This window comes from Hemicordylus capensis, chromosome 3 (assembly GCF_027244095.1).
Source record: "Hemicordylus capensis ecotype Gifberg chromosome 3, rHemCap1.1.pri, whole genome shotgun sequence".
NCBI lineage: Eukaryota > Metazoa > Chordata > Lepidosauria > Squamata > Cordylidae > Hemicordylus > Hemicordylus capensis.
This window is the reverse complement of record NC_069659.1, coordinates 219,146,389-219,162,631: the sequence shown is the minus strand read 5'-3', so window position 1 is coordinate 219,162,631 and position 16,243 is coordinate 219,146,389. Positions and strand designations below refer to the sequence as shown.

The 16,243-nt window shown below is 48.4% G+C and overlaps 1 protein-coding gene across 5 annotated transcripts in view; it reads right to left on the bottom strand.

Annotated features, from left to right (window-relative positions):
- Positions 1 to 16,243, bottom strand: part of C3H10orf53 (chromosome 3 C10orf53 homolog) — a 63,776-nt gene that overhangs the window by 29,329 nt on the left and 18,204 nt on the right. For 2 of the 5 annotated variants that reach the window (XM_053305779.1, XM_053305778.1), the window contains exons 2-3: positions 9,219 to 9,338; positions 5,928 to 6,038 (exon numbers count right to left, since the gene is read on the bottom strand). In XM_053305779.1, coding sequence (XP_053161754.1) covers positions 5,974 to 6,038; positions 9,219 to 9,338 — 185 coding nt within the window. In that variant the 3' untranslated portion in view covers positions 5,928 to 5,973. Of the gene's footprint in view, positions 1 to 5,365; positions 6,039 to 9,218; positions 9,339 to 16,243 lie in introns of those variants that run through there. The other 3 variants (XM_053305781.1, XM_053305780.1, XM_053305777.1) reach the window with 3 other exon arrangements.

The following is a 16,243-nucleotide window of genomic DNA, read 5'->3' as shown; positions in this document are numbered from 1 at the left end:
AGTCATGAGATCTGGGTATCATGTCTTGGTCAGTTCATCTGAATTCAGGCATTAATTGATTCCTTAATAAAATGGAGTCAGACACAGGCCTGGATTCCATATAATTCTGAGCTGGTAACTCTGGATTTAATGTTGGGGGCAGGGTGTCCCCAACACCATGCTAACTTGGCCTTGGGTTCTCCCAAGCCCCGGCTGATTGTGTGGATAGCTGGTGATTGTCAGAACACAGGCAAGTTTTCATATACCTTCTAGAGTGAAAGGGATAACTCCATGTGAGATTGTCACCAAAAGAAATAATCTGATGTCATCACCCCTTCCTCTAAAAAGATCACTGTCATTTTTGATGGCAGTTCCATTTTTAGGACAAAGTCTAGATCCTCCCTGACACAGGACATGACTCACAGAAGGAAGTGTTTTACAGACAAACAAGTAAGTGCCCTATTAAAATGCAGTTTTGTAAAAGTTCTCTTGCAGCCAAACATTCCGATGTTTCTCACACTCCCTGCCACTCCTGCCATTTAAAGAGACTGGTAGTTTTGTTAAATTAAGAAAAAATGCATTATGCAGCATAATTGTATTATGTAGGATTCTGACTTGGAAAAAGGAGAGTTGTTCAGAGTTATTGTGTTATTCTGCCATTAGTAGCACTCGATAGTTGATTGCAGCACCATTATGGCACAGTTGGCAAAGCCGAAGTATGTTTTTTTCCACTGCAGATAGTACTGAGGGGTGGAGGAAAGGCACTTAATGATACATTTTCTTCAGTGATGAAGAATACTTCAGATCCATTTCAGTGATGAGAAATGTGCTTTAATGAGGCAATTAGTCAAACATAAAAGCTGTAAAGCAATTTAATTAACACTACTTGGTACATTTTAGGGCATCTGTGTATCTCTTGAAGATTAAATTTCATATATGAGTGAAAAATGTTCTGCTGTAGTTTAGACTTTGTTAAGGAAGATTCCTTTCTGTAACATTCCCAAGCATATTCCATGCACTATGGGATGCACAACAAAAGAAGAGTCAGTATATTAGATAAAATGTTGGGCTTAGACAGGGGAAACGTGGTTTCACATCCCCACTCAGCCCTCACTGGGTGACCATGGGTTAGTCACTTTCTCGAAATCTAACCTGCCTCTATAGGAGAGGGGCATACACGTTACCCTAAGTTGGTAATGTATAGAAAAGTGGTAGAAAGGCCAGATAAAAATGTTATAAATAAATGCATGAGGCAGACTCTATTTATGATTTTTATTTTTCAAATACTACATTCTTTTGCCCAAGAAACTACAGCAGAATATCCCGCTAGTGTCACAGACACTACCAAAAAAAGTCAGTCACTAACGCACATTGGATTTATTTGATTTATAAAATAACTATAAAAGGCTTAAAGCATTATAGTCTACATATACTAAGATTCATACAACAGAACTTTTTTTTGTAAATTCCTTTAATACTTCATTCTGTTGCAGGGGGCAGGAAATACTCCAGATGATCTTAATAGGCAAGAGGGTTCATGACAAAGAAGGCACTTTCTTAAGTACCCTGGACCCAAGCCATTGAGACGTTTATAGGTAATAACCAGGACTTTATATTTCATTTGGAAACATAGCAGCAGCCAGTGCAATTCTTTCAAAATTGGTGTTATATGGTCCCTTTGGGTTTACCCAGAGACCAGTCTGGCTGCTGCATTCTGTACAATTTGTAGATTCTAGACTATGTATCAAATCTTTATTGTTGTGGTCATTCAACCAGAAAAACACAAAGTACAAAAACTTTACATAAAAGCAAACTTGGTCGAATAAGTAATAAACTGCTAAAACATAAAACAGAGCCGTAACACCTGAGTTCATCCATTACATAAAACAGAGGGCTGTTTAGAGACTATGTACAAAGGCAGCTCCACATACAGTGCATTAGAGTAGTCAAGCCTATAGGTTACCAGCATATGCACCACGGTTTTAAGACGGGGTGTGCACAAAACTGGAAAACCTGGTTTGGTTTGAGTTGAACCGGACTCAAGCCAAACCAGGTCCGGTACATTTTGTGCATGTCGAGCCAGGCCCTGGCTTGGCTAGAGTCTGAACCGGTTTGGGCCTGGCTCAAGGGAAAAAATTTTTTTTAGAATTTATTGCCTCCAGCAGCCTCGGGGAGGGTCTCCAGTGGTTCCCCCTCCCCTGAAAGCCTCTGCCAAAAATTGAATGAATGAATATAAAGTAAAACCCAGCAAATTTTGTGCATGTTTCATGGGACTGTAATAGAACTAAACAGTTTTGGAAAACAATAGATGGGTACTGAAAGAAACTTTAGGGGAAAGGATGGTCCTATCTAGTGGTGTGCAAGTCGGATTTTCGGGTGATTCAGCTCGGACCCGAGCCGAATCACCCCCGTTCTGTCTTGTGCCCGAATCTGGGTCACCCGAATCACCCTTGATTCGGTTCGGATTCGGATTTCATCCGAATCCGAATCGATTTGGGGGGGTAAAAAGGGGCCCAGGGGCAAAATTTTGGGGTGGGGTGGTAGTGCCCAATGGGTAGAGTCTACCACCCAAATTTCAGGGGGATTGGGCAAAGTCCTGATTTTTTGTGAATTTTTAAAGTTTTAGTGACTTTGGGGCAGTTCGGGGGCATAGCATGGGATTTGGGCAAAAGGAGTGGGGTGGGGTGGTAGTGCATAATGGGTGCAGGCTACCACCCCAATTTCAGGGGGATTGGGCAAAGGGCTGATTTTTGGTAAATTTCTGAAATTTTCATGTCTTTGGGGCAGATTGGGGCATATTGGGGCAGAAAGTGGGGCCTGGGGCAGAATAGTGGGGTGGGGTGGTAGTGCCTCATGGGTGCAGGCTACCACCCCAATTTCAGGGGGTTTGGACAAAGGGGTGATTTTTTGAGAATTTTTTAAGTTTTGGTGACTTTGGGGCAGTTTGGGGGCAGAAAGTGGATCTGCCCCAAAAGAGTGGGGTGGAGTGGTAGTGCCTAATGGGTGGAGGCTACCATACCAATTTCAGGGGGATTGGGCAGAGGGCTGATTTTTTGAGAATTTTTGAAGTTTGGGTGTCTTTGGGGCAGATTGGGGGCAGAAAGTGGATCTGCCCCAAAGGAGTGGGGTGGGCTGGTAGATAGTGCCTAATGGCTGGAGGCTACCACCCATCCCCAATTTAAGAGTGATTGGGCAGAGGGGGGAAATTTGGTGAATTTATTTTTATGAGGTTTGTCTTCATAAGGTGAAGTGTGCTAAATTGATTACTTCCTTATATTATTCATAGTAAAGGAAAGTGTGAAAAAGTGAAAGTGGGGTCATGAGAGTTGTTTAATTGAAAAAAATCTCATTTGCTATGATAGAATGAGAATTCACACCTCAGAAAAAACTTCTGAGGTGTGAATTCTCATTCTATCATAGCAAATGAGATTTTTTTCAATTAAACAACTCTCATGACCCCACTTTCACTTTTTCACACTTTCCTTTACTATGAATAATATGAGGAAGTAATCAATTTAGCACACTTCACCTTATGAAGACAAACCTCATAAAAATAAATTCACCAAAATTCCCCCCTCTGCCCAATCACTCTTAAATTGGGGATGGGTGGTAGCCTCCAGCCATTAGGCACTATCTACCAGCCCACCCCACTCCTTTGGGGCAGCTCCACTTTCTGCCCCCAATCTGCCCCAAAGACACCCAAACTTCAAAAATTCTCAAAAAATCAGCCCTCTGCCCAATCCCCCTGAAATTGGTGTGGTAGCCTCCACCCATTAGGCACTACCACTCCACCCCACTCTTTTGGGGCAGATCCACTTTCTGCCCCCAAATTGCCCCAAAGTCACCAAAACTTAAAAAATTCTCAAAAAATCACCCCTTTGTCCAAACCCCCTGAAATTGGGGTGGTAGCCTGCACCCATGAGGCACTACCACCCCACCCCACTATTCTGCCCCAGGCCCCACTTTCTGCCCCAATATGCCCCAATCTGCCCCAAAGACATGAAAATTTCAGAAATTTACCAAAAATCAGCCCTTTGCCCAATCCCCCTGAAATTGGGGTGGTAGTCTGCACCCATTATGCACTACCACCCCACCCCACTCCTTTTGCCCAGATCCCATGCTATGCCCCCGAACTGCCCCAAAGTCACTAAAACTTTAAAAAATCGCCAAAAATCAACCATGAACCGAATCACCCGAATTTTTTTGTGCCCGAAATTCAGGTGATTCGGCTCGTGCCCGAAAAAATTCGGGGGACATTGGGGGTGATTCGCTTCGGCCCCGAATCACCCGAAATTGTTCGTTTCGGGCACAGATCGTTCTGTGCCCGAAATTTTTTGCACATCCCTAGTCCTATCTGCTAATTTGGTATTGTTGAATGACATGAGGCCTAGGTGATAAAAGGAATATTTACTCTAACAGGATTATAGCTGCTAGAATGTGCATTGCTCAGAACTGGAATTCTAATTGGCAATTTTGTATATATTTGCACTGCAGTGCTGGAGTAATGCTATAGTTTGGAATGCATGTGAGTACATCCACCCCAAAACAATTATTTGCTGGTTCAGCAAGTCTTAGAAGCATGTCGTTAATGAAAGAACACAAGCCTGGTTCTTCAAATTATCTCAAATGGGTAGATAACTGGACATTTGGACACACAGATATGCCATTTACCTAGAGTTTCACTTCATTTCCTTATTAGATGTGACTAGCTGAAAGCTGATTTTGGCTTTTATAAAAGAACTGACAGGGCTTCATGATCCTTGGGATATAAATTAAAACACAAAACCTTAGGCTGAAAAAGAACTCATCTGCACTGATTAAAGCATTGCTTCATTTCCAAATGGCAATATTTCACTGTGTCAGTATGACTAGCAATGAAATTTCTGACATCCAGGAACTGTTTATCACTGAACAGACAACTCCATAGAGAGATGCCTCAGCTCTGGATTTCCTATATGAAACAGGGGGCTGGACTAGATGACCTACAAGCCCTCCTTCAACTCTTATGATTACATGTCAACTCATACTCCTGCCATGCAGTAGTATTACTGTGCAATACTACTGCATGGCAACTATCAAAGGCTAAAGTATAAAACACCACTTCATATCTGTTGTCAAATAGTGTCAAACATAAAATACAGGCATAAACTACCATAGGATATCATAGGAAGCTGCCTTCTATCAAGACAGACCATTGGTCCATCTAGCTTAGTACTGTCTACACTAGGGATGTGCTCAAAATGCAATTTGGCATCCGCACATCCCTTTATGCAGTTTGGTGGACACATCCCTTTAAAACCGAGGGCTTACACAGTCCCTTTAACATGGAGGAGAGCAGGTCTATACCTGCCCCTCCACCGTTTTCTGCCACTTCCGTCATGGCAGTGCTTCCCCTATGCTGCCGCTGCACGACATCGGCATGCACATGGCTTCCGCTGGGAAACATCCTGCTGGTTCATGGTCATAGCTTGTGGGAGTGCTGCCATTACAGAAGTGTCAGTGAACAGTGGGGGAGCAGGTATGGACCTGCTCTTCTCCATGGTAAAGGGGCTGTGTAAGCCCTCAGTTTTAATGGGATGTGCCCACAATTCAGATGCTGAATCACATTTCAAGCACATCCCTAGTCTACACTGACTGGCAGCAGCTCTCCAAGGTTTCAGGCAGGAGGCTTTCCCAGTGCTATCTGGAGATGCCGAGAGCATCTTCTGGCACCTTCTGCATGCAAGCAGATACTCTTAGCACTGAGCTATGGCCCCATCCCACAAGGGGAATATCTTATAGCAGACAGTCAGTGCTTATATGAAGTCAACTATCCAAATGCAACCCAAGGTGAATCCTGCTTAGCAAAGGGGACAATTCATGCTTGCTACCACAAGACTGGCTCTCCACTCCAAATATGGCTCACTGAAGAAACTGAAGAACAGTAGCAGAAATACTGTATATTGTACAATTCTAAATTAGGTAAAAAGATGCATCTCACTCAGTACATCTTAATCAGTAGGCTTTTAACACTGCATCACAAGCTTCTTTGCAAAGTGGGTCCAACTTGCCATCACCTCCTGAGAGAGAGAGAGAGAGAGAGAGAGAGAGAGAGAGAGAGAGAGAGAGCACACATATTTGTGACTTATGAATATTTTTAAAAATCCCCATGCCATGATACTTAACACTGCTGGTTTAAATGAAAAACAGAGGCCTAACTGCAAAAATTGACATTCCATTTTATGAAGATTTTGTTGGATTCCATATACTGTATCTCCAGCTTTGGATACATATTCTTTTTCTGAGTGGTCCACACATATGGATGGCTGGATATGCAGGGAATCCCTATAAAAGTCAAGATCTAAGGACAGCCCTCCTGCTTACACAAGCTTCTCCTACAGATAGTTGAGAAAGGGGTCTCTTGCAACCCCTTAAAGAGCTACACTACCCTTTAAGCTTTACCTCCTTCAACAATTTGAAGGAGCAACAGCATTACCCTTTTCACTCCACAGACTACAAAGACCACAAAACAAATAATGTTCACTTTTCTTCTTCAATGGGATCTGAAATCTAATCCCTCCTACATAGCCTCAAACTGGCATCTAACAAATTTATTTATTTATTCAATTTATATACTGCCCTTCCAAAATGACTCAGGGTGGTTTAAAACAGGATAAAAACAATTAAAACCAGTTAACAATTAAAATCTAAACTATAAAAACAGAATAAAACCAATTAAACATTCAAACAGCTAAAAACCCTGGAAAACCAGGGCAACCATTTAAAACAATTTAAAAGTTCACAGTAGTTTAAAAACCCTGGAAGGCCAAGCCAAACAGATAGGTTTTAAGGGCTCTCCTGAAAGACAGTAATGAACTCAAATTACAGATTTCTGCTGGGAGTGCATTCCATAGCCCAGGAGCAGCTACAGAGAAGGCCTGCCTCTGAGACAGTTGCCACCAGACGAATTGGTGGTAACTGGAGACGGACCCCTCAGATGACCTTAATGTGCAGTAGGAATCATGCAGAAGAAGGCGCTCTCTAAGATAACTCAGACCTAAGCTGTTCAGAGCTTTAAAGTTAATAACTAGCACTTTGTATTTTGCCCGGAAACATACTGGCAGCCAGTGTAACTGTTTCAAGACAGGCATAATATGGTCTCTCCGGGTTGCCCTAGAGACCAATCTGGCTGCCGCGTTTTGAACTAACTGAAGTTTCTGAAATACATACAAAGGCAGCTTTTTAATATTTACATGAAACCACTGGGTGAGGTCATCAGGAAATTTGGTGCAGGGTATTATCAGTATGCTGATGACAACCAAATCTATTCCTGCTGCTGCTGCTGCTGCTGCTCCTCCTCCTCCGGAAATGGCATTAACTCCCTAAATGCCTGCCTACAGGCAGTAATGGGCTGGATGAGGGATAACAAATTGAAGTTGAATCCAAGCAAGATGGAGGTGCTCATTGTGGGGGATCGGAATTTAAGGGATGAGTTAGATCTTCCTGTGCTGGATGGGGTTACACTCCCCCAGAAGGAACAGGTACGCAGCTTGGGAGTGCTCTTGGATCTAGGCCTCACCATGGTATCTCAGGTGGAGGCTATGGCCAGGAGCGCTTTCTATCAGCTTCGGCTGATTCGACAGCTGCGTCCATTCCTTGAAGAGAACAATCTCAAAACAGTGGTGCCTCAGCTGCTAACCTCCAGGCTCGACTACTGCAATGCGCTCTACGTGGGGCTGCCTTTGTACGTAGTTCGGAAACTTCAGTTAGTTCAAAATGCGGCAGCCAGCCTGGTCTCTGGGGTAACCCGAAGAGACCATATTATGCCTGTTAAAAACAGCTGCACTGGCTCCCGATATGTTTCTGGGCAAAATACAAAGTGCTGGTTATTACCTTTAAAGCTCTGAATGACTTGGGTCTGGGCTGCCTTAGAGAGTGCCTTCTTCGGTATGATCCCCATCGCTCATTGAGGTCACCTGGAGAGGTCCGTCTCCAGTTACCAGCGGTACATCTGGTGGTGACTCAGAACCAGCCTTTTCTGTAGCTGCTCCTGGTCTATGGAATGCACTCCCGGCAGATATCCGCAGTTTAGGCTCACTGTCAGCCTTTAAGAGAGCCCTAAAAACTTATTTGTTTGGCCTGGCCTTCCAAGGCTTGTAAAGTTTTGTTGTTTTTTAAAAAGTATTTTAATTGGTTTTAATTGTTTTTGAATTGTTTTTGAATTGTTTTTAGCACTGTGTTTGGATTGTGGGTTTTATGTCTTTTAAAAAAGTTGTTGTACACTGTCCAGAGCCTCTGGAGCAGATGAAACCGTGGACCACCTAATCAGCTGTTGTAAAAAGATCGCACAGACTGACTACAAACAAAGGCATGACAAGGTAGCAGGGATGATACACTGGAACATCTGCAAAAAATACAAGCTACCTGTAGCCAAACATTGGTGGGACCATCAAATTGAAAAAGTTGAAGAAAATGAAGATGTAAAAATATTATGGGACTTCCAACTACAAACAAACAAACATCTGCCACACAATACACTAGATATAACTGTAGTCGAGAAGAAAGAAAAACAAGTCAAAATAATCAACATAGCAATACCAGGGGATAGCAGAATAGAAGAAAAAGAAATGGAAAAAATCACAAAATACAAAGATCTACAAATTGACATTGAAAGGCTGTGGCAGAAAAAGACCAAAATAATCCTAGTGGTAATTGGCGCCCTGGGTGCAGTTCCAAAAGACCTTGACGAGCACCTCAACACCATAGGGGCCACAGAAATCACCATCAGCCAATTACAAAAAGCAGCTTTACTGGGAACAGCCTATATTCTGCGACGATATCTATAACAATTGACAATAAAATTCTGGCATCCCAGGTCCTTGGGAAGGACTCGATGTCTGGATAAAACAAACCAGTCAATAACACCTGTCTGACTGTGTAAACAATAAAAAATAAATAATAATATACCTACATCAGATATGTTGATGATAGCTGGCAGATTCTAACCCTGATCTGCCAGCTTCTGCACAGCTCCTTCACCTGGTCCATCGTACAACCCCTTGTTCTGCCATACTTCCATACCCCAACTCTGTCCAGGGCACCAACGTTTTAGAAATCAAAAGCTGACAACCCTATCAGAACATAGGAGCCACAGCCTATATCTTTTATCACTTGTTACATTTGTCAGAAACTAGAGCATTTGAAAAACAGAAACCAAGATTAGACATTTGTCTTTGTACTTACCACCCATTTGTACTCACCAAAATCCAGGTCATTAATGTTGCACTGAAATACAGTTTCCCCATTCACTATGAGTTGTACTTCATTCCAATCCGGTATTTCTTTGAGAATTACCTCATGTCCCTCTGCTTTCAACATAGCTACAGAAAAATAGTAAGCAGGAAATATTACTAAATCCCACAGCTCAGTAGTCGGTATCAATTAATACATGGACAGTAAGTTCTTGTAGTACTTATTGTTACATCAATGGAGTCTCATTTGAGCAAGAAATTCAACTTCGCATTTGTTTATAAAGTGCCATAGGTGTGCATGGCACTTCACAAAGAATTAGAAGACAGGTCCCTGTCTCAAAGGCTGACAATCTGAAACTGGCACAAGGGAAACAGCTGAGGAAGGGGAAGGAAGTAAAGACAGGGATAAACTGCCTGGAAGGATAAGCCATTGTTTCAATTCAATCCAGTTTATTAGGATCAAAGATCAGCACAAAGCCATTATTCCATCTACTTAGGCTTAGTTACAACAGAGTATGAGGACATGCATACTATGCTTGCATTTGGGGGGCGGAGTTGAAACTCCCAATACATTTAAATCTGATTTATTTATTTATTTCTCAAATTTGTACACCACCCCAAACTCTCAACTCTGGGTGGTTAACATAAAACAAGTTAAAACACAGAAAATAAAAACTTTAAAACAATTTAAAATTACAGTCAAATTTAAAAAGCGTGGGTAAAGATAGAAGTCTTTAGGTACTTTTAAAAAGTTATCAGTGATGAGATTGTCAGAGATTGACACCAAGGCTTAGGCAGTACATGGAAGGTCTCAGGTACATGGCACATCTCGTGAGAATCTGAAGTCTCCTCTTGCAAGATTTCTGACAAGATCTGCAGTTGGAGCTGGGAGGAGAAGGAGGAGGGGGCGGATTTAATGTCACTGGAGGTGGCAAGAGTCCAGTGGGTGGGGGCCTCCAATAATCAGGCCAGGTGGCAGGTGGGCTTCTCAGGTGGCAGCATTACTGCTGCCCCACACAGAAGGGCAGGGGGGGGAGGCAGCAAGAGGCAGCCGTGACCACTCAGCATCAGGCCGTGAGACCCACTGGAAAAGTGGGCCCTGGGCACCTGACTGATTCTCTGCTGGGGGTGGCTGGGGTGGTGGCAGGTCTTCAGCCCAGGAGGGCCTCCAATGTGACTTGGAGGGGGTTGGTGGGCAGGCAAGCAGGCAGCCTCCTTCCATTCTTTCTGCCTTTCTCTCCTCACTGGGCTGGTCTCTTGCTACCTCCCCAGACATTAAATCCCCACCGGCCAGTCCACCTCCTTCTCCTCCCAGCACCGACTGATAGGGATGTGCGGTTCGGTTCGGATCCGGACCGGTTCGTCCGAACCGGTCCGGATCCGGCGGCTCGATCCCGGACCGAATCGGGCCCTCCCGGGGACCGAGCCGGACCGAATTCGAGCCGGTTCGGTACCGAACCGGCTCGGGTTTCCCGAACCGGTTCGGGAATGAAATTGAGTCTCACTCAGTGTCTCTTTAAAGTGTGTCCTCCATTTTGTGTCTCCTTCCCGAAACTTTTGCTCCTCCTTGCATCCATTTTGTGATGCTATTTCCAGGCATTGTATTGGCTGCGCTATTGATCCTTGATTGGCCAGAATGAGTCCTTTGGTCTGGTAGGCTGCTTGGCTGTTGCACTGTTGAGAGCTGGCACCCTGTTGGCCGTGGGGGGAGTGCAAAGGTGGGGGCTCCCAAAGGAGGGAATTTCAAACCTATATAAACCCAAGCCTCTTCTCTGGAAACTTCTCTTGGCTGCAGTTGTGGGATCATCTCTGAGACCTGCTTGCCCTTTGCTGGCTGCTCTGGTGTCTCTGTGAGTCCTGACTGTGTCCTGTGTCTCTCTGTGTGTGCTCTGTCTAATCCTTTGTCCACCTGCCCTTTGTGACTCTCTGTGTGTCTCCTCTCTCTGTCTGTCTCTTGTCTGTATACTGTGTGTTACTTCACTTTACTTTCTTCTTAATTTCCCCCAATTTTCCCTGTTCCTTGTCTGTCTGCTTTTCTCCCCCCCCTCCCCCCCTTTCCCTTCTCATCCTTTGGGCCTACCCTCCCCCTCCCCCACTCCCACCCACTGCATCCTCATTGCTTTAAATCTTCTTCCATTAATTATTGCTCTTTGTCCTGCCTTCTTGTTGTCCAACTTTTTGATTTTCACATTGCATTCCATTGGTTTCAGTTATATATTGCTTGCTGGTTTTGCTTAAATTGTACCATTTTGTTTGTTTCTGCTGACTGCTGCTGCCCTGCGAGTTGGTTCCCTGAATCCCTCCCCCCCACCCCCAGAGGATTCTGTTGTTGTTTCTTGTTGTCCCATATAATCAGTTTTGGTTCCCTGCTCCAAACTTGCCCCTCCAAGTCCAACCACACCCCACCCCAACCCCACCCCATCCAGCCTTCTCCCAAGTTTGCTGCTGCCAAACCGAGTCCAGTTTTCTTTGCTTGGTTCCACTTATTCATTTGCTATTATTAATTTGCAGCAATTGTGGTTTCATTGTCTCTGTTCACTTAGTGGCCCCCCTCAGAGTCTGTGTTTGGTTCCCCCTCCCCACACCCCCACCCCCAAGTTTTTTCTGCTGGTTATAGTCTTTCTTTTAATTTTTTTTTAAACTTCTGGCTTGTGTTCTCTTGATATATATTGCTTTATATATTTTGCTACCCTCCTCCTCCTCCTCCCCCCCCTGCCTGCCCCCCCCACCCTCCCTCCTCCCAGACCCTACCCTAGCCCAGGCCCAGCTCCTCCCCCAACCACCCCATCCAGCCTAATCGCTGCTGCTGCCCGAGTTGTTCCAGTTTCTCCTTTGCTGTTTGTTGTTGCCCCCTTCCCTTCCCCCCAACACCCCTCTGCCACACACTAGCCCCCAACCACACACACCCTCTCTGCTCCCCCCACCCCACCTCTTTTCCTCCTTGCCCCTGACTCTCTCCACTTACCCCAGGCCCCCTGCCACACACTAGCCCCAACCACACACACCCTCTCTGCTCCCCCCACCCCACCTCTTTTTCTCCTTGCCCCCGACTCTCTCCACTTACCCCAGGCCCCCTGCCACACACTAGCCCCCAACCACACACAGCCTCTCTGCTCCCCCCACCCCACCTCTTTTCCTCCTTGCCCCCGACTCTCTCCACTTACCCCAGGCCCCCTGCCACACACTAGCCCCAACCACACACACCCTCTCTGCTCCCCCCACCCCACCTCTTTTTCTCCTTGCCCCCGACTCTCTCCACTTACCCCAGGCCCCCTGCCACACACTAGCCCCCAACCACACACACCCTCTCTGCTCCCCCCACCCCACCTCTTTTTCTCCTTGCCCCCGACTCTCTCCACTTACCCCAGGCCCCCTGCCACACACTAGCCCCCAACCACACACAGCCTCTCTGCTCCCCCCACCCCACCTCTTTTCCTCCTTGCCCCCGACTCTCTCCACTTACCCCAGGCCCCCTGCCACACACTAGCCCCAACCACACACACCCTCTCTGCTCCCCCCACCCCACCTCTTTTTCTCCTTGCCCCCGACTCTCTCCACTTACCCCAGGCCCCCTGCCACACACTAGCCCCCAACCACACACACCCTCTCTGCTCCCCCCACCCCACCTCTTTTTCTCCTTGCCCCCGACTCTCTCCACTTACCCCAGGCCCCCTGCCACACACTAGCCCCCAACCACACACACCCTCTCTGCTCCCCCCACCCCACCTCTTTTCCTCCTTGCCCCCGACTCTCTCCACTTACCCCAGGCCCCCTGCCACACACTAGCCCCCAACCACACACACCCTCTCTGCTCCCCCCACCTCTTTGGACCGCTGCTACTGCTGTGTCCTCCCCCCACACCTGAATCCCCCCTCCCTGCTGCGCTGCGCTTCTCCTCTCTCCTCTTTCTCTCTATCATCTCTCTTTCTCCTCTCTCTCTCTTTCTTTTCTCTCTCTCTCCTCTCTTTCTCTTTGTCCCTGCCCCCCCTCTCTTTTCTCTCTCTCTTAGTCTTTTCTCTCTCTGCTCCCCTTCACTTTCCACCTCCTCTCCCACAGCTGCAGCCGCACACAGTAGCCTACCCACCTGGCGGCTGCCATCGGTTTTTTTTTTCTTTTTATAGTTTTTGGTTGATTTTGTCTCTGCTTGGGGGTGAGTTGAGCGACACAAATAGTGTTGTCTCCTCACTTCTGCCCCTCCATCGTTGTTGAACTACCCCGGTTGCCTGTGTGCCTCGTGTGGCCGCCCTGCTGTGTCTCAGCCCAGGGTGGCTGGCTGGCGGCGGCGAATCCGTGACCAGCAGTGAGTGGCAGGAGAAGGACCGGAAGAAGAGGGGTTAGTGCGTGTGCGATTGTGCACCTTTTGTTGCCCCTTTCTCTCCCTAGCTGGCGGTTTTAAATAGGGACACCCCTATTCTGAAATGCATTTGGGTGTGGGGAGGAGGGAGGGAACCTTGGAGAGGAGATGTACTGTTGTAAAACTTGTGTCTTCATGCCCATGCCCAGTAAAGAAATTGCTGCTGTGTGTTGCGTTGCATTGCATGCGTCTTGCAGGTGGTTTTTGAACAGGTGCCTTCCAGAGTGCTTCCTTGCCTCTGGGGCAGTCTGAGTGGGGTCCAGGGTTCTGATGCGATGCTGCCACTACATGCTGGGCCCATGCCATGCCAGAGTGCTTCCTTGCCTCTGGGGCAGTCTGAGTGGGGTCCTGGCTGGGCTCTGATGCTGCCACTACATGCTGGGCCCATGCCATGCCAGAGTGCTTCCTTGCCTCTGGGGCAGTCTGAGTGGGGTCCTGGCTGGGCTCTGATGCTGCCACTACATGCTGGGCCAATACACACGTATGATGATGATCATGATGTTCAATCCATGAGGCTGCCATCAAGTGTTTGCTGCTGCTTGCTTGCCATGGCATTGGGCAGGCAGAGTCACAGAGTGGGTGGGTTCAACCTCTGTGTTGGTGTGACTGGGTTCTGGTTTTGGTTGTGTGCAATTTAGAGTCACTAAATAGGCTGCATTGAGTTTGATGCTCCCCCCACAGGAGCATTACTTGAGAACCACCCCCCAGAACCCACACTTTGTGTTCCAGTTCACTAAATAAGGGTTTCCTCCTTTGATCTGCAGGTTCCCAAGCGTTGACTGCATCCCTCCCCCACCCCCGGTAGGTGCTGTGCCCTCCCCCCATCCACTCTCCCCCCCCCAAAAAGCTAAAAACTTGCCACCCACACCACAACTACTCCACCCAACTGCCCGTGCCACCCTCCCACACCGGGGTTCCACCCTTTAACCCCCTATTTTTCTAAAAAAAACCCCTCCCAGACCCATCTCCCCAATTGGCTTGGTGGTTGACTCCCAAATTCAAAAAGGACACCCTCCCCCTCACTTCGATTGGCTTCCCCCCCCATATCAAAAAGTCTTCCTTTCCCCCCAATTGGCTTCCTTTTTTGAAAACAAACTTCCCCCCCGCCGCCTCCAAATCAGCTGCCTTTTTTTTGGCCCCTAAGCCCCTCCAAATTATTTTTTTGACCCTGTCTGGCCTTCCTCCTAAAGTCTCCCTCCTTCTGACCTAGCAGCATGTCTGAGCGCCGTGTGGCGGGCAGGGCTCGCTCAAGGCTGGCAGGCAGAGGTGGGAGAGGCCAGGTGCGGGGTGCGCCTGCGGCACGGGGAGGGAGAGGACGCGGGGAGCCTGAGGACACCCCAGTTCTCCCCATTGGAGAATTCTTTGCTCCGGCCCCATCTTTGGTGCGCAGGATTCAGTTCCCCACGCCTGCTGCCGCCAATCGCGGCAGAGGCAGAGGCACTGTTAGGGCTGTGGCGGGTCCCTCCTCGCCGGCGGCACCAGGTGCTGCTGAGCTACCGCCAGTTGTTGAGGTGGAGGAGACTGTGGAGTTGGAAGAGCAGGTAGAGGGCGGTGAGGACCGTGCGGCTGGCAGCGATGCAGCCAGGTTCTCCCTCCCTCTGGGGCCCCTTCCCCCTATCCTTTCGCCGCTCAGTGGGGCCCCCCCTCGTGAAGCCCGACACTCTGGTGGGGAGCGGTCTGGCGAGGTGGTGGAGGAGAGGCCTGCCTCTCCGATGCCAGTTGAGCCGGGCCCTTCCTCCGCTGTGGAGGGCGGAAGGGGCGGGTTGGGTGGCAGCAGTGGGCAGGCAGCGGCGGCCGCCCCCCCCCTAGGACTGCAGCCACCCTGCGAGAAACGGCCTAGGACGGCGCCCAGGGCGCAGGAGGCCAAGGGCAGTGGTGCATGGGTGCATTTTGAGGTCCCTCAAGATGCCCCATTCCACGCCCGCTGTGTCCACTGCAGGATGCTTGTCAGCCGTGGAAGGGACCCTGCGCACCTGGGTACGACGCCTATGTGGAGACACCTAGAGCGTCACCACCCAGGTCTCAGGGGACAGGCTGGCAGCGCTAGTGCGCCTTGTGCATCTGCCACTAGGGCGGGCAGCGGCAGTGTGCCAGCCAGCAGGCAGGCTACACTGCCCGTCCAGCGGTGGACGCAGTCCTCGGGCAGCCAGCGTATTGTTCGCGTGGACCATCATCACCTCACCCGCCTCATAGGGGAGATGATTTCCACCGATGACCAGCCGTTTCAGGTGGTCGAGAACAACGGCTTCCGCCGTATTCTCCAATACCTGGCTCCCGAATACGTCATCCCCTCAAGGACGACGTTCAGCCGGAACGTGGTCCCCTCCCTGTACCGCCGGTGCAGGGAGCTCGTGTCGGCCGAGCTGCGTGCAGCTCCGGCCGGGACAAGCGTGCATTTCACGACTGACCTCTGGACCAGTGTCAGTGGGATGCACGCTTCTTTCCTGGCCCTCACTGCCCACTGGTGGGGACCGGAGAGTGAGGGGACCTCCGCGGGCGATGCTTCCGGGTCCGGCGCGGCTCCCGATGCACTACGGCACAGGTGGGCCGTCCTGCACGTGGAGACGATGGACACGAGGCACACCGCGGAGGAGGTGGCGGCCGTACTCGACCGCCAGATAGAGGAGTGGATTGGCGGGTGTCCACACCTCTCCCGCGGCTTCATTGTCACCGACAATGG